Below are 24,598 nucleotides of genomic sequence, written 5' to 3'. Positions count from 1 at the left end.
AGTAAATGCACCACCGCTTACAATATTGTATCACTAACAACCAATTATCCAATCCAATATCAGATTCGATATTTGAAAAGGTGGTCCACAGACCTAAATGGTTTTACATTTAACTTTCCAGTTATTAGATCAGGTCTGTAACCACCCTTTTTACGGTGCTATAGCTCTATATCTGTCTAAAGTTTGAAATAATGACAATTTTTTTTTAAAGTTTTTGAAGGAAGTCTCTTCTGCTCACCAAGGTTGCATTTATTTGATAAAAGAAATACAGCAATATTGTGAAATATTATGACAATTTAAAACAACTTATCTATTTGAATATATTTTATGATGTTATTTATTCCTGTGATTGCAAAGCTGAATTTTCAGCATCATTACTCCAGTCTTCAGTGTCACGTGATCCTTCAGAAATCATTCTAATATGCTGATTTGATGCTCAAGAAACATTTCTGATTATTATCCATGTTGAAACTGTGTTGCTGCTTATTAATATGTTTGTGGAAATCATGACACATTACAATTTAATGGTTTGAGGGAAGATAAAAATAATTATTATAATAACTTCATAGTTTTATTAAGCAGGGCACATTAAATTAATCAAAAGTGACAATAAAAGACATTTAGAATATTTCATAAGATTTCTATTTCAAATCAATACTGTTCTTCTGACTATTCTTCATAAAATCCTGAACAATAATTGTTGTACGGTTTCCACAAAAACAATGAAGCTGCAAAAACTGTATTCAATGTTGACATTAAAAAGAATACTATTAATAATTGACCAAATATAAAATTTAACAGATTCAAATATATTCATATAAAAACAGTTATTTTAAATTGACAATATTTTTACAAAACTACGGTTTTACGTTTTTTGATCATATAAATGCAGATTTTGTGAACGTAGACTTATAAATACTAATAATTGTAATTATTCCAAACTCTTGACCAGTTTTGTACATATAATTCCAAACCCACCTTCAGTGGCCATTCGTCGTCTCAGGTCTTGCTGTAGCCGACTTTGAGTGTCCTCCAACTCCAGTTCTTGAGCACTAAAGACAAGAGCATTTATAAGACACGTATAAAAATTCTAAATCTTGATTAAAAGAGTCACAGGACTTACAAGATCATGAGTTCAGACTCATAACGTGACAGTTTGTTCTTCTCCAGGACCAGTTTTAACCAGGTTTGCAGTAGTGTGGTTTCATCTGTGGAGTCTTCGCCTGTGGAAACGACATGACACACTCTAAATTTACCGAACACTGAAATCTATAACACAACTAATATGACTCAATCATGTGATGGTGTTAGATTTGAATAGACTTGGTCCTAAACATTTGATCTACAGTGTACAATGTGAATCAACTGCTGTGATTAATACAAAATAAAATTGAAAATGTAAACTTTAATTTAATTTAATTTAACTTTAAAATGTAAAAAAATAATTTAAAATGTGAATAAAGTATATAAACTTACTACTAAAATCAAACAAAATAAAATAAAATTAAATTAAACAAGATTTTCTAGGCCCAGAAAATACTATTTTAAAATCCCCTGATATTTTGAGGTTTCCCGTGACTGTGGAAACCTCATGCATGCTTATTAGTTGTTCAAATCTACAAAATAAAAATTTTAGGACCATGTTGAATACTTCAAGTCAAACAAAAGCCAAATACTACTATTATTTCACTAATAGTTTTCCATAGTGCCACAATGTTTGAGTCTCCCACATTGACAGTTTCAGAGCATTGTCTTCTACATACTCCAACTCCCTATCCATTTGGAGGCCACAAATGTCAGTTAACAAAGAACCTATTCAACAAAAAAGCGCACCCCACAGCCCCTCATCTTAATACAATTATCCACACAAAGACTCATAAACATGCCAAACAATGGATTGTGGCAGGTCAAAGTGCACCGTCACAAAAGATTTGCCCCCATGTATTTATTAATAGCATTCTGCTGCCCTCGGTGAAGTCTGTTGATAGAAGACACACTGTATCCTTGCTGTCCACTTCACAAAAGGGACGTCTTCTCTACCGCCTGCATCCTTGCAGCATTGTGAAAGAGAGAGATACATTGACGAAACAAGGCCAGGAAAAAGATGTCACATGACACACTTAAAGCAATGCAGTGTCTTCCTTTATGCATTAATACTGTGGCAGCCTTCAACTATAAATCTATGAGCAAAAGTTCCATCTTTGCTTTTCCTAGTAGTTTCATTTGGTTTCTTAATTCCAACAATACCCGTCCAGGTTGTAGGACGTCAAAAGAGGAATTTCTGAGGAAGCAGAAGTGAATTTATAGGCGATGTTAAAATTCAATTTAGTCCTTATAATTAGAGCTTAGCGCTTTCAAAATATGATTATAAACTCATTATGCAGTAGGTTAAAAGGCTGCTGCGATTTGGCATTTTTCATTCGGAAAGACTTGTTGCCTTTAATAATCCCAACGTAGATCAACATTCACCAAAATAATGAAACATCACATTTTCAGCTCATTTCGGAGGCACTTTTCCCTTTCTCTGTCTATTTACAGAACCCATTACCTCTGCAGTCATTTCAACATAATTTTGACTCTAAATGGCCATTTAGTTCGAATGCAAATCACTATTATTTGAATCTCTAATTTCCCCCTCTAAAAAAAGTCAAACAATAAGACAGCAGCTTATTTGCAGGTTCTCTTTGTGTACACGGCATATGGATCCAGGGGTTAGTTCTGATTTGGCTCAAAATCTTTCTGTGGACAATAACAATACATTGACAATACAGATTTCATACAATAAAATAAAAAAAAATAAAAAAAAACATTTATATATACCGAAAGAAAGAAATACCTTATTGTTTGTAAAGCCCCGTTCACACCAAGAACGATAACTATAAAGTATAAAATATCGATAAAGATATAGTTCTAAAAATCATTCTCAATATTAAAGAATAGCACATCACAGTCCACATCACAACTATGATGATAAAGGCACAGACAAACGATATTGTTGGAATCACTTTTAGAACGATTTTTTACAGCTGATGAACGATACAAACATTGACAGCCAATCAGAATCCATCCTGCTATAATGAGCTGAGAATAAACAGACAACGTCGTTAACTGGTGTGGATGCCGACATCGTGATCTTTATAGTTATCATGCTTGGTGTGAACGTAGAGCACCCTGTCAAGTCACTACCTGTGACTTCCTGTGTGACATGAAATAAACAGGGTAAAAAAAAAAAAACTTATATAATGATATAATAATGAATTTAAGAACAAGTTCTTGGAAATAAGGACATGAAATCTCGTTCCCTATGGCAAAATATTTCTCAAGTTTGCACGCTTGATGGGGCAACAGCATTGTGCGCTTCATTCACATAGCCATCAGCAACTGACAAAAGCTGTAAGTGTCATAACACCCCTTTAAATAATCATATCACCATCACAGAGTGAGTGGGTGGAGACGGGGCAACATGTGAGGACAATGGGACTGATAATGAGCCACTTTAAATCAAATATTTCCAGATGTAATAACGTGTGACTGTGTTAGAATGTGCCATACCAGTTTCTCCTCTGAGGATCTTCTCCAGAGCCACACCTTTCTCCTCCAGAGCTCTCTGCTTCTCCTCAACTTCCTCCAGCTGTCTTTGGATTACCTGCCAATTACAATAAACCTGGATTCAGATCAATGTCTCTAAAGTAGATATACTTTACGGTCAGTTTACAGGAAAACCTCCCACTGAAAATGTCCTCAAAAATGCTATTAATGACATTTAAAAACTCCGGAATCTATGCCTCATGTCTTACCTGAGCCCGGTGAAGTCTTCGAAGTTCATCTCTCTTGGTTTGTTGCACAGCTGTTTTCTTCTGTGAGGTGCCACTGTGAGACTTTTTAGCAAATAGTTAACAAAAAAGTGACAAGTTTAAAAACCGGGGCTCTGTGCTTGAATGTGTAGAAGATTTGAACAAATTGTTGGAACAGCATGAGTTGTGATTCGTTAAGAGTCGCGGGGGAGCTTTTACCCTTTGTGAGTCTGGTTCCTGTTCCTCTTCACTAGACGAGTTGGACTCCTGTTGTTGTTGCTGAGCAGACGCTGTGGATACAACCCAGAGGCAATAATGTATCATTTAAATAGCAGAATGATTATTATTAAGGGATTTAACAGTAAATACTAGAAACAAACAAATATAAACCCAATATGGGCTATCAATAATAATTATAATTATAATAATAATAATGATAATAATAATAATAATAATACAACAACGTCAATTTATTTGAGCTCAAGGCATCTTTAACCATTTAGGGATTTACTGTATGAGTTGGTATCAAAATAAGCAAGTAAATAAACAAATATATAGATAGAAAAGTGATAAGAATTAAAATAAATTAATAATAATAATAATAATAATTATTATTATTATAACAAAATGTTAATTATTAGTTAACTAATTAGGCACATTTAAAAAATTAAGGAAATTATCAGTAAGCAACTAAATAAATAAATACTGGCTAATAATGAAAGACGACGACGACATTATTTTAGGTAAAGGCACATTTAAAAAAAAATTCAATTTATATAAATGATATAAAATTCAGTAAATAATACCAATATCAGTTGCTAAATATAAAAAAAATAATTAAATATAAAAAAAAATTTATCAATTATACTGGCCTAAATATAAACTAACTGTGCCATGAAAAGATTTGTATTGTAAATAATATAAAAAAAAACAGTTATCCTGATTATGAACATAAATGTACATGAACCAGCTCATCAGAACAGATCCATTATTAAAAATGACGCGTTTAACTATCACTATGCCATTAAAACTGTGCAGCAAACAATGTGGTATGTATATGGCGCTTTTCTAGAAATGTTTTGATACATCACAAGATGAAAGGTGCATGTCCCACAGTTACCTGAATATTGTATGCAGGGAATATAATGAAAGCCACTGGGAGATTAGACTGCATTATATAAAAGACAACAGTGCTGCATATAACAATGAAGATAACACAACCAGCAACATGGGTTTTGTGCACGTGTTTGTCATGGAAACAGCGCATTGCATCAAAACTTTAAATCACCAAACTTATATTGTGGTCATACATTTACACGATAAAGAAGTGAAATTATGTTGCTGCACCTGTTAAATTCTTTGTGCTCTTATTTTTCTCTAGCATTTTAATTAAGTGATTTTAAACTGCAGATGCGTGTCAATGGTCACTTTAACCTGCAATTACCGTTGCTTCTGAACCTGGAAAGAATGGTCAAGATGTCCTTCTGGTTGTCTCCTTTCCTCTGATCTGCTTCTTCGTTCCTCTTAATGCGCAGAGAGGAGAAGAAATTGAGTTTTCTGGGTGGTAAAGAGGCCATGTCATCTTTTGTGCCCTTGTGGGTCTTGGAGCTGAGAGCCACCTGCTCCAGTAACGTGGTGAGCTCACTTTCTGTCCTCGCTCTAGACTGACTGTCATCGGTAGATGTGTTGCTGTGTTCCTCATCCTGGTTGCTCTGAATGCTGCTGCCAAACAAGCCACTGAGGTTGAAGGAGCCCTCAGACAACGGCCTGGCTTTCAGAGGTCTGTTTCTCCTAAGAACCACAGGGTTGTTTCCTTTTTTGCTGGTGGAGAAGGACTTCCGGAGACTGGCGGCCCACTGTTGGAAGCCAAGGAGCGGAGGAGTGGGTTCAGGTTGAGGACGGCTTGGTTTTGGTGGAGCTTCTGGTGCTGGTTGATTGTTCGGAGGACGCGTTGAAGTTCTGTCACATTGTTCTTCTCCAGAAGTCGAGGGCTTTCCAGGAGCAGCCAAGTCCCAGTCGAGCAGCTTCTCCTTTTCAGATAAAGACAGTGTGAGCTTCTTCTTGGGGCTGAGGGAGTTCGTCTCTGAGGGATCGGCTGCGATGACAGGCTCTGGAGAGGAAGTTCTTGGTTTTGGGGATTCGGGAAGAAAATGTGTGCGATAGAGAGGGATTTTTGGGATCTCGTCAATGGGTGTTGACTTCTTGTCCTCCATTAGGGGGCAGCCAGACTCTATAGTCGATGTTGCAGCCTTTGTTACAGAGAGCTGTTTGACAAAAGACAAGATCTTCATCAGCTCATGGATACATCAATTGAAGAATTGATGTACTATTTTGATCAACCTCCAGCTGGAGTCAACAAGTGATCATTTGAGGTTAGACAATGATGTTACACAGATTGACAGACAAAGTGAATGTAAATCAGTTTACAGATTCATGGATCTCCTCAAAGTCTGAGTCTCCATCTTCCTCTGCGAGGGCTTCAGTTTTATCGTCTGGTTTTCCACGGTGAAATTTCTTAATCAGGACGAGGGGCAGAGCTGCATGAGGTAATAATGCCACAAAGGGCTTTGATAAGTGATCACAGATCTAATAAATTAATAAAAAAATAAAAATAAAATAACACTAGAAAATAAACATGAATAATAATTATGTGTATGAACAAATAATAATAAATCAATACCCTTTCAATTCAGAAACTAGATTGTGAAATTTAGTATTCACTCTGGTTAGTTTCACTGAATTATAATATCATATTAGCCAAGTTATACTTGCAAGGAATATGACATGGTAAATTTGCTGAAAAGACTGAAATGTTTGCCTGTACTAATTGCTTTTGTATGATCTCAAACAATGGCTGTGAAACAGACCAGCAGCGTCCTCTGGTGAAGAGAGAGGATATGACCAGCATCCAACAAAAGACACGTAGTCTGTTTCTTAATTTGAATGTATAGCCTTTGGAAAAGTTGCTTTAGAGTTTTGCTTTCACTGCAAAATACCAGGAAACTGAGCTCTAATAATAAAGCACATGTGTTTGTCTGCCTTAGCTTTTATAAATAGATCATGCATGACGCTTGATATTAATCCAGTCAGGATTAACAAATGAATTCAGATTAGTCTTGTATGGCAACTAACATCACAGACACTACAATAGGCAAGGCTGAATCATTCAGCATGTTCAGCTGAGACACAGATAGACTCATTATTTTGAGCTCTTTATCAACCTTGAGCAGATAAACAACTCCGGCCTGCATAGAAACTCAACCGAGAATTAAGACTGTTGCTGACAAGACAGGTTCAGTGGGAAGGAAAAACACTTCTGCCGTGTCTGAAGGTTTCCATATTGTTGGTTTTATTCATGGAAGACTGAATGATACTTACTGGATCGGATTTTCTTCCTCCAGAGGTTGTTTTTGTTGGTAATTTCACCTTTGGATGTGGAGCGTTTCACTGCTGAAAAAAAGAGAAACTCAGAGTGAGCGCTTAAAGTGACATTGATCATTTAAGAGCATTTTATTTCAATATACATAACACAGTTTCAGTGTATATTTATTGTTTCACTTTGGAATGTGTTTTCAGCCAATAGCCAATAAAGACGAGCTAAGCAAACAAATCCAACAGCTGTTGTCTAACAAGCTACATGTGTGACCGAACAAAATGTTCATCTCGCTCAAGACACGTCCACAGGCCAAAAATAATATAAAGTTGACGGAAAAGTCTGGCTTTGACTGCCACTCCTTAACCTCATTCAAAAAATTTATGAAAAACCAAGCAGGAAACTCAGAGATGAACTTCAAATCAATCCAGTAATTAATAGTGCAAAAGAGACATATAAGCCATCCTTGTATAAAAGTAATGTGAATTTCGATATGTGACCTAAAGAGTGTCCAAATACATTTTGGGGCCATTATAAAAAGACAAAAACAAGAGGTGCTGTGACACTGTAAAACTATGAGGAAAACATACGTTTTTACAGACCTTTCTGCAGCAGAGGATCAGGACACACAGGTGCAGGATCTGCAGGATCTGGCTTTTTAGATGGATCTTTGACTTCACTACTGCAAAATAGGCAAAAGAAAGTATTAGACAGGATCTTTGTAGCGTTCACACTTTATTATTTTTAGTTATTTAATAATATTAAGACAGTACAGTAATTATAATAAATACTACAGTTATTATTAATTATTAAATGTTAAAGAAATGTTCACTCTAGACAATGTAGAAATACTAATTAACACAGTATCTCTCGCTCATATGGCCCAATAACACATGTGGAGTCTAACATGTCGACACAGGTACACATTTTATTTAAAAGTTTCATTGTCAGACTTAAATTGTCTTTCGGTTGGGTATGTTCACCGAACAAATACTGCATTGTTTTAAGCACTGCACGAGTGGAACTTCATTGGAAATTGCAGTTTTATATATTGCTACTTGATAAGAAACAAAGTCTTATCTTTCAAATTATGTGCATTTTCTTTCTCTTCAGGAAATTCAAACAATAAATACAATTTTGACGCTCTTCGATGTAGCACGACGGATCACTGTATAAACGCTTTAGTTAAAACCGTGCCGAGCGCAATCACCCCTTCCTCTTTACTGATAGATTTAATGTTAAAAAAACAAACATCTCATGCCTCATGTAATCGCTCAACCAATGTTTAAATCGTGGAAAGACCTAAAAAAAACAGCTAGTAAACAAAATGTCACAAAGCATGTTATGTTAGTTCGCTATAAATTAAATCTAATGAAGAGCTTTTCGTGAAATATTGGACTACATAGGCCTACTCATTATATTTTACTTTTTAAAAAAAATATATATAGCCTATGACAGCCACTGTGAAAATGAATATATTTCAACAACACATACATTTATAAGTTAATTTAAAAACTGCATTATGTATACAAACATGTAAACTGCACATTCCTAAGTTGAGTGTTGATTATTATATTTAAATATGAATAGTAGGCGAATTAAATAGAAGTTTGGGCTTTGTTGTTGATTGCAATCTTATAGTAATGTAAAAGGTCTCGCTATAGTTTAAAAGCATAAGCTGAATTTATTTCAAGAAAGAGCAATTTGTTCAGTAATCCACTGTTTAATTTAAATAAATAAACGTTTTATTTTCCTCTCTGCTGTACAGAGAGGTACAGCTGTACCTTGGTTTTGATGTCACTGTTCAGTATCAGGTACATACCGAACCGTTATGTTTGTGTACCGTTACACCTCTATTAGACATTAACATTTAAAGTGAATAGTGTAAACCAACCTCATATTTATGACCTCTGTTGAGCCTGAGAGGGCCTGCACCTCTGCACTCTCAGCCGGAGCACTGGGCTTTGACAAACCCTTCGGGTCATCCTGAGATCTGTAGTCCGATTCGGCTCCTGCGGGGTCCACACACACACATGACAGACTGAATTTATAAACCAGACCCTGATATCATGCTTTCCATATTCAGAATAGATTACGTACCTTAATGTCTGTATTTCACCAGCACAACAACAACATCTTATAATAACAAATTTTGCTTATTAATTTACATCATTATTATTATTACAAATATCCCTGAAGAGTAACTTTAATTTATAAAATGTTCCATGGCAGTCTTTTTAGTGGATCACTTTAATTAAAAGGTTTGTAAAAGCTGAATTCCTGTTTAAATGATGGTATAAGGTCATTGAAAGCTTTCATAAGATAACAGTATGTCTGAACACTTGGCTATATGTTAACTAATTTCTCATCTCTTTATTCCTGTTAAACAGACATTATAACCTTGAGACACTCTCCATATGAATGTCTGTTTTGATTAGTGTTTTTCAATAGCTTCTAACCTTCACTATTTAGTTCTCTTTCCCTTTAGCACAGTCTATGATATCCATTCATGTATATGCTGTATACTGCAGTCAATGCTGCTTTTTTGTGTCAAATGAGTTAAAAGACATAGCTCAAAGTTTCTAAAAGAGTTATTTTTTCATTCATTTTTAACCCTGTACATCTTGCACACAAACCCCCCAAAAAATTATTTGAGAGTTTTCATCTTCATATTTTGCCTACACAAAATAGCAAGATTAATTAAATGAAATATGGATATGAATCGATTCAATCTAACTCATGTTCTTTTTGGGGTGTGAGACACTAAGGCTATTTTAATAGCTTGATAAAAAAAAAAAAAACACACACACACACACACACACACACACACACACACATACATATACATATATATACAGTGGTTACAGAAAGTATTCAGACCCCCTTAAATTTTTCACTCTTTGTTATATTGCAGCCATTTGCTAAAATCAGTTAATTTTTTTTCCTCAATGTACGCACAGCACCCCATATTGACAGAAAAACACAGAATTGTTGACATTTTTGCACATTTATTAAAAAAGAAAAACTGAAATATCACATGGTCCTAAGTATTCAGACCCTTTGTTGTGTGACACTCATATATTTAACTCGGAGGCTGTCCATTTCTTCTGATCATCCTTGAGATGGTTCTACACCTTCATTTGAGTCCAGCTGTGTTTGATCATACTGATTGGACTTGATTAGGAAAGCCACACACCTGTCTGTATAAGACCTTACAGTGCATGTCAGAGCAAATGAGAATCATGAGGTCAAAGGAACTGCCTGAAGAGCTCAGAGACAGAACTGTGGCAAGGCACAGATCTGGCCAGGGTTACAAAAAAAACATTTCTGCTGCACCTGAGGTTCCTAAGAGCACAGTGGCCTCCATGATACTTAAATGGAAGACGTTTGGGATGACCACAACCCTTCCTAGAGCTGGCCGTCCGGTCAAACTGAGCTATTGGGGGAGAAGAGCCTCGATGAGAGAGGTAAAGAAGAGCCCGAAGATCACTGTGGCTGAGCTCCAGAGATGCAGACGGGAGATGGGAGAAAGTTGTATAAAGTCAACCATCACTGCAGCCCTCCACCAGTCGGGGCTTTATGGCAGAGTAGCCCGACGGAAGCCTCTCCTCATTGCAAGACACATGAAAGCCCCCATGGAGTTTGCTAAAAAACACCTGAAGGATTCTCTGGTCTGATGAGACCAAGATAGAACTTTTTGGCCTAAATTCTAAGTGGTATGTGTGGAGAAAACCAGGCACTGCTCATCACCGGTCCATGTGGGGTGGGGGTGTTTTTCAGCTGCAGGGACAGGGCGACTGGTTGCAATCGAGGGAAAGATTAATGCTGACAAATACAGGAATATCCTGGACGAAAACCTTCTCCAGAGTGCTCAGCACCTCAGACTGGGCCGAAGGTTCACCTTCCAACAAGACAATGACCCTAAGCACACAGCTAAAATAATGAAGGACTGGCTTTACAACAACTCTGCAACTGTTCTTGAATGGCACAGCCAGAGCCCTGACTTAAACCCAATTGAGCATCTCTGGCTGAAAATTGAGACCTGAAAATGGCTGTCCACCAGCGTTTACCATCCAACCTGACAGAACTGGAGAGGATCTGCAAGGAGGAATGGCAGAGGATCCCCAAATCCAGGTGTGATAAACTTGTTGCATCATTCCCGAAAAGACTCAAGGCTGTATTAGGTCGAAAGGGTGCTTCTACTAAACACTGAGCAAAGGGTCTGAATACTTAGGACCATGTGATATTTCAGTTTTTCTTTTTTAATAAATGTGCAAAAATGTCAACAATTCTGTGTTTTTCTGTGAATATGGGGTGCTGTGTGTACATTAATAAGGAAAAAAATGGACTTAAATGATTTTAGCAAATGGCTGCAAAATAACAGTGAAAAATGTATGGGGGTCTGAATACTTTCTGTACCCACTGTAGATACATATGTATACACAGCTGGTAAAATAAGTTTTGAACACGTCACCATTTTTCTCAGTTAATATATTTCTAAAAGTGGCGCTGACGAAATTTTCACCAGATTTCGGTGACAACCCTAGTAATCAATACATACAAAGAAAGTTAAACAAAGTTCCGAAATTAAGTTCTGTGTAATAAAGTGGAATGACCCAGGGGAAAAACTATTAACGAAGAAAGGGAGGAGCAAAAAGGCATGGAAAGCCAAGACACCAGCAGAAATCTATCAGTAATTAAAAATCAGTCCTGCCCTTTGTCAGTGGAAATTAATATTAGTTTGTTCACTCCCAACTGATGGCCTATAAAAAGGTGTCTCATTACCAACGTGTCACACAGGAAACATTTCAAGATGGGTAAAAGCAAAGAGCTCTCTTTTAAGACCTTCACAACTTTATTGTTGCAAAACATCCTGATGGTTACAGATGGATTTCTATACTTCTGCATGTTCCAGTGAGCACTTTTGGGGCCATAATCCGGAAGTGGAAAGAACATAATTACACCATAAACCAGCCACGACCAGGTGCTCCTCACAAGATTTCTGACCGAGCAGTGAAAATAATTATCAGAAGAGTTTTCTAAGAGCCAAGGACCACTTGTGGAGAGCTTCAGAAAGACCTGGAATTAGCAGGTACAATAGTTTCAAAGAAAACTATAAATAATGCACTCAACCGACGTGGCCTGTTTACACGCTCACCACACAAGGCTCTAATGCTGAAGAAAAAGCATGTTGAAGCTTGTTTAAAGTTTGCTGCACAACATTTAGACAAGCCTGTGAAATACTGGGAGAATTGAGTCTGGTCCGATGAGACCAAAATTAAACTCTTTGGATGCCATAATACACACCATGTTTGGAGGTCAAATGGTACCCAACGTCACGTCATGGTGTAGCACTGGCAAAATTCATATAATAGAAGGAATTATGAATGGGCAAATGCAGGGCTGTATTAAGACAGTGTGGTGCCCCTGGGCACTATACCTCAAAAGCCCCCCCCCCCTCCCCATCAGACATAATTAAGGTGATTTCTCAAATGTAATTTATTAACTTGCCCAATTAAATACATGTAGGCATATGAGCAGTGAGTACTATATTCAAATGTCTCAATTCAAAATGTACATCAATTCATCGACAGCATCAATTCACGTTTGAATTGACAGTACACCAACGGCTGTTCGCTTCCTGCTATCTGTGCCTCAGACATGTAGCTCTGCACTTCCAGTGCTGTACAGCTGCCCGTGTCCTGCGCACAGATTTCGAAATACTTGCACACAAATGACATAGCGAATGATTACAATGTAGTCTGTGCACGTGAGCACACTACTGGAAAAATCGGCCGAAAAAAAGACCAAAAACCGATTTTTGGCCGGTCAACCGGTGCATCAATGGTAAGCAGGGAGAGTGCAGTCAATCGCTTCTGTGTCATTGTCGTCCTGAGCTCATTCTTCACTCGTTTAAAACTGGAACATTTTGAATTGTAGCTAAAGCTCTAGCGTCCTTGTCTTTCTTTAACTTTCTTTTTGCAAAACCACTCAATTGACGTCTGTCCATTTTGATTCATTTTCTGTAGCCGTAAAAAAAAAAAAAAAAAAAAAAAAAAAGACACATTTGCCCGTACTTGTTGTGGACCAACTCAAAACCGAGGTGCGAGGACCCTATTGTATCTGCTCTGTTTCTTATTATTATTCTTCCGTTTCTCCAAAATGAATCGCATTTTTGAGGGCTTAAACATGCTCAAAAAGTCATGAAACTTTCCACACCTGTCAAACCTGGTGAAAATTTTCGTCTGATATAGGATTCAGAAGAGGGTGTGGCAAAATGGCTCGACAGTGCCACCTATACTAAAAAAAAATCAACAGCCTTCCAGCTATGTTTCACGTACATGCAAGAAAATTGGCACACACATGTAACACACCATTACCTACAAAAAAGACTCTTGGAGCAAATTTCTAAACCCAACAGGAAGTCGGTTATTTTTAATATTATGAGCAAATTTTGTGAAATTTTTGTCATTTCCATGCATTGTATTTTAACGAACTCCTCCTAGAGATTTATTCAGATGAACAAATTTGGTACACCTAATCTAAAGGCCTTTGCGATGTTAAATTGCGAAGATCTTGAGTTTTCGTCGAAGGGCGTGTCCGTGGCGGCCTGGCGAATTTTGATGATTCGCCATGAAAAATGAAGTTGCTATAACTAAGACATACAATGTCCAATCTGCCCCAAACTTCACATGTTTGATGAGACTCCGAACCTGAACAGATTGACATGCCCATATGTCAGTCATAGCGCCACCTATTGGCAATAGGAAGGGACATATTTTACACTGCGACGAATTACTCCTAGAAATTTTATGACATCAATGTCTTTTTTGTGGTCAGTCTAATCTAAAGACCTGTGTGATGTTTAGTTGTGAAGATCTTGAGTTTTCGTTAAAAGGTGTGTCCATGGCGCCGCGACGAAGTTCGATGTCTCGCCATGGGAATAAAAGATGTTATAACTCAGGCATAAAATGTCCGATCTTGCCCAAACTTCACATGTTTGATAAGAGTCCTGGCCTGAACACATCTGAAGGCCAATAATCCATCGGGTGTGGCAAAATGGCTCGATAGCGCCACCTACACACTTTCAATGGAGTGCGCCTCGAGCTACGTTTCATTTACATGTACAAAAATTGGTATACACATGTAACACACCAATACCTACAAAAAAAGTCTCTTGGTACGAAATTCGACTCCCAACAGGAAGTCGGTTATTTTGAATTTTCTCTGCAAAACTGGTGTTGTTTTTGCCATTTTCAGGGGTTGTACTTTAACGAACTCCTCCTAGAGATTTATTCAGATCAACACCAAACTTGATCAGTGTAATCTAAAGGCCTTTGCGATGTTAAATTGCGAAGATCTTGAGGTTTCGTAAAAGGGCGTGTCCATGGCAGCCTGACAAATTTTGCTGTTTTGCCATGAAAAAGGAAGTTGCTGTAACTCAGACATAAAATGTCCAATCTGCCCCAAACTTCACATGTTAGATAAGTCTTCTGCCCTTAACAGATCTACATGCCCATATTCACTTATAGTCATAGCGCCACCTGCTGGCAACAGGAAGTGACATTTTACGCTGCGACAAACTAGAGAATAGTAAACTGGAAATATTTTGACATTTAATGTATTTTTTGTGGTCAGTCTAATCTAAAGGCCTGTGCAATGTTAAATTGTGTTGATCTTGAGTTTATGTTACAGGGCGTGTCCATGGCGCCATGACAAAGTTTGATGTCTCGCCCCAGCAAGAGAAGTTGTTGTAACTCAGGCAAAAAAATGTTCAATCTTCCCCAAACTTCACGTTCGATAAGAGTCCTGGCCTGAACACATCTGAAGGCCAATATTCCATTATAATGATAGCGCCACCTGCTGGCAACAGGAAGATTGGCACATATATGGAATATACTTTGATATATTCCACTTATATTTATGACTTTAAATGCATATTTCTCACCGTTCACCTTTTTACTAAAGCCACTCGCTGCTGGTGAGCCCGGGTGCGAGGGCCCGTTCATCGCTGCTTGCAGCTTTAATTTATTATTATTATTGTTGTTGTTAAGTTAGTGTTCATAAACGAGTTATGTATGGTCTTTGAAGAATTTCAAGTTAATAATTAAACAACGTCAGAAAAATATTTTTAAAGCTTGTGTCATGTGGTGCCCCCCTAGTGATTATGAATGGTTTGTGCCCCTGGGCACTGGCCCAAGTGCCCTTATGGATAATCCGGCAATAAAAATCTGCTGCTTTCTACCAGGATGATGAAACAAGGGTGGATATTTCAATGAGACAGTGATCCCAAACACACAAGAAAACTGTCATTTGATTTCAGACAAAGAAAGTAAAGCTGCTAGAATGGCCCAGCCAATCACCTGACTTGAATCCAATAGAAAATCTCTGGAAAGAACTAAAGATTTGAAGACTGTTTGTGTGGAAGAATGGGCCAAAATCACACCTGAGCAATGCATACGACTAGTTTCTCCATACAGAAGGCATCTTTAAGCTGTCATTACCAACAAAGGCTTTTGTACAAAGAGTTAATCTGGTGAAAATTCTTTAGAAATATATTTACTGAGAAAAATGATGATGTGTTCAATACTTATTTTACCTGCAGTATATAATTTATAATTGAAATGATTATTGTGTATCATTTGAGTTCAAAATAGAAGGCAGTGCAATCACCTACAAAAAGCAGATAAAAGGACAGGATAGAAAAGACCCAAAAGAACCAAGTAAAGTTTGACTGTAAAGGAATTCAGACAATTTAAAATGGGTCTGATGTATGTTCTAAAAATGTTCATTAAAAATGGTTTGTTGCAGTTCCAATGCTTTAAAAAAAAAGGGATGTGAAGTTAAAATGTGTGAAAAGTGAAAAAACTAAAAGGGGGAGGATTATGTTTGTGAATCTGGGTGTGATACATCTGGTACAGGGTCATTTTTTAGGCGTATACTTAATTGTGATAGTTGGGTTACATTTCTTCTTATTAGCTTGGGAGTTGCATTGAGTACAAATACATCTTTGTTGAGGGTTACACAGGAAGCTCACTGAATCGGCAGACAATAAGGCAGAAACAAACTTTTAGAGTTAAAAAGGAATTTATTTTATGCGTACAGGCTTTAAATGTATGATAAATTAGGAGAAAACAGTCTTTAATTGTGAAATATACAAAGAAATAGTAAGCTAAAATTTACAAAAAACAATCCTTAAAGGACTTGAAAAATTGTACAAAACTAAGTCTTCTTATAGGACGACCTCAGTTTGTTTTTAGGAAAAGGAACAAGAGAGTGCTCTTACATGGGATTGGGATAGTAAAGCAGCCTCTGCAAAAGAGAGGACAAACATGGAGAGAAACAAGAAGGGAGGTTACTTTACGGGATGCCGTGTACTAGAAAAACAGGTGCATTTAAAAAGCATGCTAGGATAGTCGAGCGTACAAGTGCACTTCTGTTAGTAAGTTAACTTTGGTACCAGACAAATGCAATGGCGACTTCCAGTGAAGGACAGCGATGTTTGGTATATCTAATAAGACATGTTCATACATTAGACCCATGCTGCATTCACAATAGTGGGGTTAATATTATAGTTAAGGGAGCCAGTGCAAAGCTAAACAACCTGATCACCTGACCCATGCAGGCCAATCGCGTTCCTGCTCTCACGGTTCAGCCAATCAGAGGTTGGAGCATTGGAAACTTGAAACAGACTATGTATGATGTAGAAAAGGATGCAATATGAAGAGAAAAGAGGAAATTGAGAGAGAAATCGCACTAAAATCAAGGGTGAATTTTCCAGAACTATAATTATGCATATTCAGTACACTTAAAACACTGATAAAACAGTGCAACAACAACAACAAAAAAACACTTTTAAAGCTTTACACCACACATTTAGTTGAATGTTTGCATACTGATTGATTGAACAATTGGAGGTACCCTATTCACGGTGATACGGAGGGACATTTCCTCCACTTTTACATTAGAAATCAATGCAGAATAGGATGCATTTGACCAACAAAGACTATTTGCATTACATCACAAAGGAAAAAACAACACAATTTTGGTTATAAGCTACATCTAGATTCCCCAAAAAGCCGTAAACTAAGAAAAAGTGAACATTTTAACAACAAAAAAAAGACAAAGCGAGTCATTTTTCCTCATTAACAAAGTCGTCAAAATGCATTTTAATACTGTTTGGCATTTCCATTGCACATTGAACAAGGGGAGATGCAGACCTCTTAACGTCGCAGTCCCGTTAACCGGCAGTTTCAGGCAGTTAGGATAAAGCGGCACAACCCTTCTCAGTAAAGTGCTCTTAGTTTATCAGCTTTGGATCTAACATTTTCAATTAAAGGAATATTTACGAACACTGAATGTTTCTTAAACCCTGTAGGCCCATGGTTGTTCTTAAAGGGACGGTTCACCCAAAATGACAATTCTTTCATCATTTACACACTCTCATGTCATTCCAAACCTGTAGGACTTACTTTCATTTGTAGAACACAAAATAATATACTTTGATGAATGTTGATGATGTTTTTGTTATACAATAAAAGTCAATGGGGTCCAAAAAATAAAACCATAAAACAAACAAAAAAATAACATTTGACCCCATTGACTTTCATTGTATGGACACACTTCTCATTAATTAAAATATGTTATTTTGTGTTACGTTGATGAAAGTCAGTCATACAGGTTTGGAATGATGTGGATAAGTAAAAAAAATAAAAAATAAAAAATAAAGACAGAATTGTGTTTTTGGGGTGTAGTGTCCCTTTAAAGGAAATTACAATTGAAATTCTTACTCAAATTAAGTCAAACTCTGTCAAAGGTGCTGAGAAATAACTAAACATTATAAGTAATAAACTAAGGATGTCAGTGTAAGGGACTGGCCCAGTCTACAGAGTTTAGGAAGCCCCTTCCCTCGTCAGTCCAGCAGTACCGAGGACCCTTTAAGGCAGCTGGAGCCCTCGGTACGGCTCGACTGACTCCATCATGCTCACTGGGGAGGGAGCGATGGCCTCTCGGCTCATCTGGCCCGTCATCTCATGCAGCATGTATATGAAGGGCACACCCAGACTCAGTAGCTCATAAAGGAATACATAGTCCTCCTGGCGCTCTCTGAGGTGTAGCCCTACGGCCCGGGCCGTCTTATACATCCAGCGGGCAAGCTGGCGGGGCGTACCGAACAGTGTGCGGCCCACGTGCAGTGGCCAGTGCAGACGTTTCCTAATAAGGGAAGTCAGGGTACCTGAGGATGGGCCGCGGAGGCCGTCGGTGGCTGTGTAATCAGTACTAACGCTGGACGAGGGTCTGCCAACACCGTTGATCTGTAATAATGATGATGTACATAAAACAGAAGAGCATGGTAACATTTAACCTACACTAAAAGTTTCTTCTAATGTACATTTCAAATGTGCATAGGCATAGGTGTGATCGACAAAGAAACAAAAAAGCAGGAAACTATACGGTGCACTTATACCCCCCCCCCACCACACGCACACAGTGACAATTTATATATAATAATAAATTAATAAAAAATATTATGTACTTGTTTTTTGTTTAAATTAATTTATAAATTAAATAATTAAAAAAGGGAAGAAAAATTTAAATACACATCTAAATTAAATGATTGAACAAAAAAAAATAATAAAAGGAGTAATGTGGGAAATATGCTTCAAAGACTTGGCAAAATAGGGATGAAATCCAAAAAAATCTGTCAATAACTTGCTGCTGACGTGCACGAAAACTAGCCATTTATTTGGCATTTCTTGTCCTCCCAGATGTTTTGTTTTTCCTTATTTCTATGGTGTCCTTTACATCTATCAAAAATAACATCTTTATTTGCCTCTATATTTTTGAAAGGTATCTTTTCTTGTGTTTTTGTTCAGCCATTTTGTCAGTGCTTTATTATAGACTTCTATGATTGCTAATTCACAACAGAAGACGATTATGGAATGGACAGCGACTCTTAAGTAGCACGTAGAACGCGTTCATGTCAAGTAAAGTTTTTGGGAAAAGCGCGTGGAATTTTGGAGAGCGTTTATAACCTTGCACGTTGAGAGCGCTCTTAAGAGCGAAGATACATTGTTATCGGGAAACTCGACCCAGATCAGATTTAAGCATTCATTAAAGTGAATCGGTTCAAAGGAGTCATTAGTTCGCAAATCGGACGAGTCATTAGTGGACAGATATGCTCATATGCTCCGCGCATATAATGTTACTCCCAAATATATTTTTAGGTCGCACAGATTAAATTTCAGGAGCATATGCGACAAAAATTTTGGCAATTTCGAGCCTTGTAGAAGCTGCTAAACTTTCTAGCTAGAAGTAAGCAATAACCAACATGGCGTTACTTTGCTAAGTTAGCCCAGAATCTTTTCACATTAATGTTATGGAATCATGACAAAAGTGATCAATAGATTGGTTAAATTTTACTAGACCTGCATATAAAAATGAAAGACAATATATTGGATTTGCTTACATGAATCACCCGTGTTCACGGTCTTCGTCAGTCAACTGAAGCTGTTCACGTGAGTAGATGGTTGGGTGTGTGCGCATTCAGAACGGTGCGCGTACACTTTGAACTTCAATCGTGACAAATTATTGGACTACTTGCGGAGTGACATGACGACATGATTCAAAGGCACAAAAAACGTTGACAGCGGTGAGCGATCATTATGTTTACCAATACCCGACACATCGCAACCGCCTACACAACCCCCACCCCCCCGCGCTTTTTTTTTTTTTTTCTTGATTTACGAGAGCATAATTTTCAGGTCGGAAAAGCCGGATTTCCGGATTTTTCCGGAAGAATCACACCCCTGATAGGATACAGCAAGTAGACTGCACCAGACAGACAATGTATTTATTAGTGATGATAATAATAATAACAATAACAACAACAACTATTACTAATAACTAATAATTCTAAATAAAAAGAAAACACAACTAATAATAATAATTTATGTAGATTATTACTATTATTATTAATTGTTTTACCATTATTAGTATACTATTTATAAATAATAATAATAATACATGACTGAACAATAAAAATGTTTCTTAAAAGAATCTTCTGATTATAGAAATTCTGATTATTAACCAAATCTACATTATCTTGATTATGAATAATAGTTATAATAATTAAAACACAACACCGTCACAGATAACTAATAATTATATTTCTAATAACTAATGATTATATACTATTATAAACAATAAAAATTGCTTTTATAATTGTGTATAATAATAATGATTACTATTATTATTGTTATTACTATTATTAGTTACAGGTATTAATAATAACAACAACAAATAATAATATTACTAATAACTAATAATTATAAATGAATAATAAGTGAAGAAAACGACTAAATAAGAATAATTAACAGATCTAGATTATCTAGATTATTACTATTATTATTAGTGTTACAACTTTTATTAGTTATAGGTATAAATAATAATAATAATAATACTACATGATGGAATAATGAATTATTCTGAAAAGTTATCATTATTATTAACAAAATCTACATTATCTTGTTTAATAACAATAATTAATAACACAACCTATAACTAATAATTATATTACTAATAATGATATACTACTGTAAATAAAAATAGCTTTTATAATTACAATTTATAATTATAATAATGATTATTACTATTGTTTACTATTATTAGTTATATTATATATTAATAGTAATAATACATGACTGAATAATACAAATTATTCTGAAAAGTTATTATTAAAATCTAGATTATCTTGATTACTAATAATATAATAATTAAAAACACAACACCACCTATAACTTATTGTCCCACCATGTCACTGTTTGGACTTTTTTAAGTTTGCTCTGTTTCGACCTCGAATTTGTATGCATTGTTATTAAATTAAAAAAACCTTTTAAATATATTTAGGAGTGCATCAGATGTAAATAAAAATTATTTAAATAACTGACTTAAATCAATTATTATTGGTCTAATCGCAGCATTCTGCTGTCAAATATTTTTCTATAACTAATTCTAAACTGTATAACTGACTGATTTATTGGTTGACCACATCTGTTTAATAATTTATTACCTCTCCTCTTCGATGCCTACTGCTGATGTTTCTCTGAGAAAAGTGCAGCTTGCAGTAAAAAGTGCCTGCAAGAAAATAACAAGTAAATAATGTACTCCATTCAATACCACACACTACATGTAGCAGTCTAATGAACAGAAATGGCATTATAAACGCAACCTCACGCTAACAAACCTTGGTTGGAGTCGAAGGCATGACCACCCAGCCGCAGCGTGCAGCCGCAGATGTTACAGCGGAAACACTCTCTGTGGAAGAAGTATCCTTCCGCACTGAGCCGCTCCATTATGTACACACGCTTCTTACAGAAGTGACAAGTGTCGCTGCCGCCCAGAGCCAGAGGAAACTCCTTCCGCATGCTGGTCTGAAACACAACATCATCCATTCAATAGTGGGAAGGGATAAAAGGGATCAAACTAAATTTAGCTGTTACAACATTGTTCTAATACACTGCAATGAGATCAGACACAGGTTATTTATGGATAAATAAATTCAAAAACATTCTAAATAACATCAAATTACTAAATAAAATAATATAAAAATAATTTTTTTTTTTATAGGTTACATGGCATGCTGAAGTATTTTGCTATATTACTAGCACATTGATCAGCTGTTTTAATGAGAAAATTAGAAACTGGTTGAAACATCACAGATTTAAGTTTGCAGGTCAGTGAAATCACACAATATGAAAAGGGCACAATATTTTGTTAATAGGTCAATAAATCAATAAAACAATGCTTAAGCCAAAGCATGAAACGTTGTCCTGAAAAATAAGGCAAAAAGCTTGTGCTTTGATTAGCCAGATATAAGAATATACTGTATATGACTGCCCCAGATTCTGCACTTCTTCTGGGCTCTGTCTGCGGACAAATACTCTTTTAACTAGTTGTGGCCTTCAGCAAAAGAACATGCCGTTTTTGCACTTTTTTTTCCCACTTTCCACAGATCACAAGATTTGAACACACCATTTAACAATAGAAAACATCTGAGAAATAAAAGAAAACCTCATGACATTGGCCTACATCCTGAGGCTGAAACTATTGGGAAAATTAAAAGACTTCAGATTCACATAAATGAGAACATGGGCTCTGAAAACTTCAGAGGATTCTGTAGCTTCAAGAAACAATCTTGTCCCGGGACAGAAGCTGCTTACCAGCGAGAGGGTGAAGGGGTTGTTAGGTCTGTGATCGGTCTCGTATAATATGGCCAGAGTAGCAGCTTTAACACCAATAGCAGAAGAAACCTTTCCCACCGTTCTCTGACAATCAGCGGTGAAGAAATGAAGGGAGGAAAGGAGAATATAAATAAAATAAAAACAAATAAGGAAAAATAAAAATGTGGTAGATATTCAAACCATAGTGGAGAGTGATACAGATGTGAAAGTGTGGAAAAGCAAAGACTTTGTAAGTACTACATATGCAATATTTAAATGCATTCTTTTTTTTTATGAAAGTTCTTTTTTTTTTTTTTTTAAAGAAACGATGCCCTATTTCTATACCCACATTTAATAGAATTCTATCTAGGAATAAGGAATACTACTATATAGAAATATGATGTTTTACCACAGTCTTATTTTTTAATGTTATAGGAACTTAAGAAAAAGCAACATTTCTTAAAGTGTTGCAATCTCTCAGCAAACTACTACATAAAAACAATTGTGTTCTTTCATGCATTCAATGTGTAAGAAATTTGACGCTCCTTCAAAAGGAAGAAGAAATGCATGACTGTTTTTACAATGGCCCTAATTAGAAACCAATTCATTTTCTGAACTGTACAAAAAATGAAGGAAAACATATTTTTATCAATGGCAAAACATTATAGTGTTTATGACATCCAAGGTTAAGGTCAGTTTATTAGCAGCCTGAATACCTGTTTGGAGGGGTCAATGCACTCTACACGTCTGATTTCAGAGCGATCTGTGTGTTTATCATCCTTCAGTTGTGTTTCTGAATCTTCACTGCACTACAACCAATGGGAAGATGCCTTTCAATATGAATCATTCACAGATTCTGATATATTCTGTAATGTGCCTCAAACCACAGTCTGTGCAGATATACTTCAGAGTGTTAATGTGGTCTAAAACAAGAGAACTTTAATTACTATTAATATAATCACAATGTTTTACCTGCTGGTGTTGGACTGAAGGAACAGGAGACAGACGACAGGAAAGAGTAGAGGATTCTGGGATAGCGTGAAATGAGAAGGCTTCAGAAGGAGAGGAAGAAACGGAAGCAGAGCTTTCATCTGCCTGTGTGAGGAGAGCAGGAAGATGTAGAAAAAAAGAAACAAAAAAAATGAATCAATCCAAAGATTATACAAAAACTGAACACTAAAATGACAGAAGGGGAGGACAGAGATAAAATAATTAAAAATAATAATTACCACTACTAGTAATAAATGATTTATTCATTTTATTATTATAGTAAAATACAGCATTATTTTACATATTTGTTATAATTAATAAATAAAAATACTACTACTAACAATAAATTGTATTATATTAATGTAGATGTTACTAAAATATTAATATGTATTATTAAACAACTTATAATTAACATAATATAAATTATAATGAAATATGAAATATTTAGTAATATTTCAATAAATAAAACACTACAAATATAATAAACATTAATCTGTTATTATTATAATATTAAACAAATACAATTTTAATAACATTAGTATTTTAATATTTAATTTAGAATTAAGAAAAAATTATTTAAAATTAAAATTTGTTTATTAAAAATGTTCATTATATTTATTCAATTATTTTAATTTATTGAATTTTATTAAAAAAAATATTGTAACATTTGTATCAATTCGTTATTATTGTTATCAGTTATTATTATTATTAAAGTGGAGCTGATATTAAAATATTAATAGGTTATTTTAAATATTGTTATAAAGAAATTAAATTTGTACTATTAATAAATACATTTATAATAATATTAATGTTTAAATAATATTTAATATTCTAATTGAATCATTTTTTTAAGTTATAAATATTATACAATAATTCAATTGGTCAAAAACGTGAGGGTCTCAGGCTATCTCTGAAGGAGAGAATGAAAAAAGGGAAAGAAAGACAGAAAGAGAGAATAGAGGACTGCATTCAGCAAAGTGGCCAACCACAACGTGTCTTATGCATTCTTCATTAGTTCTGCTGAAATGAAAGCGTGCTGACCAAACAAAACTGTTCTGCGTTTCTTCTGCCTCAGTTGCGTTCAATAATTATATAAGTCAGGATGAAAAAGAAAAGGTCACTGTAAACGAAGCATAGAGAAAGACAGACACCACCAGAAGCTGGAACATTTAAGTCCTTTCTAGGGAAAATCCCTCATGAGGTCAAGTAAGGACAAAAAC

General features: G+C 35.8%; 1 protein-coding gene across 5 annotated transcripts in view; it reads right to left on the bottom strand.

Annotated features, from left to right (window-relative positions):
- mical2b (microtubule associated monooxygenase, calponin and LIM domain containing 2b) overlaps window positions 1-24,598 on the bottom strand; it is a 60,421-nt gene that overhangs the window by 1,119 nt on the left and 34,704 nt on the right. For 2 of the 5 annotated variants that reach the window (XM_059536750.1, XM_059536751.1), the window contains 16 exons: window positions 23,361-23,483; window positions 23,105-23,197; window positions 22,389-22,493; window positions 21,413-21,599; window positions 21,239-21,303; window positions 18,404-18,482; window positions 9,062-9,179; window positions 7,770-7,846; window positions 7,173-7,244; window positions 6,222-6,331; window positions 5,239-6,058; window positions 4,014-4,084; window positions 3,798-3,878; window positions 3,553-3,646; window positions 1,124-1,223; window positions 979-1,052 (listed from right to left, as the gene is read on the bottom strand). In XM_059536750.1, coding sequence (XP_059392733.1) covers window positions 979-1,052; window positions 1,124-1,223; window positions 3,553-3,646; window positions 3,798-3,878; window positions 4,014-4,084; window positions 5,239-6,058; window positions 6,222-6,331; window positions 7,173-7,244; window positions 7,770-7,846; window positions 9,062-9,179; window positions 18,404-18,482; window positions 21,239-21,303; window positions 21,413-21,599; window positions 22,389-22,493; window positions 23,105-23,197; window positions 23,361-23,483 — 2,269 coding nt within the window. Of the gene's footprint in view, window positions 1-978; window positions 1,053-1,123; window positions 1,224-3,552; window positions 3,647-3,797; window positions 3,879-4,013; window positions 4,085-5,238; window positions 6,059-6,221; window positions 6,332-7,172; window positions 7,245-7,769; window positions 7,847-9,061; window positions 9,180-16,235; window positions 16,480-17,948; window positions 18,483-21,238; window positions 21,304-21,412; window positions 21,600-22,388; window positions 22,494-23,104; window positions 23,198-23,360; window positions 23,484-24,598 lie in introns of those variants that run through there. The other 3 variants (XM_059536752.1, XM_059536753.1, XM_059536754.1) reach the window with 3 other exon arrangements.

Source organism: Carassius carassius, chromosome 43, assembly GCF_963082965.1.
Source record: "Carassius carassius chromosome 43, fCarCar2.1, whole genome shotgun sequence".
Taxonomy (NCBI): domain Eukaryota; kingdom Metazoa; phylum Chordata; class Actinopteri; order Cypriniformes; family Cyprinidae; genus Carassius; species Carassius carassius.
This window is presented reverse-complemented; position numbering and strand designations above follow the sequence as displayed.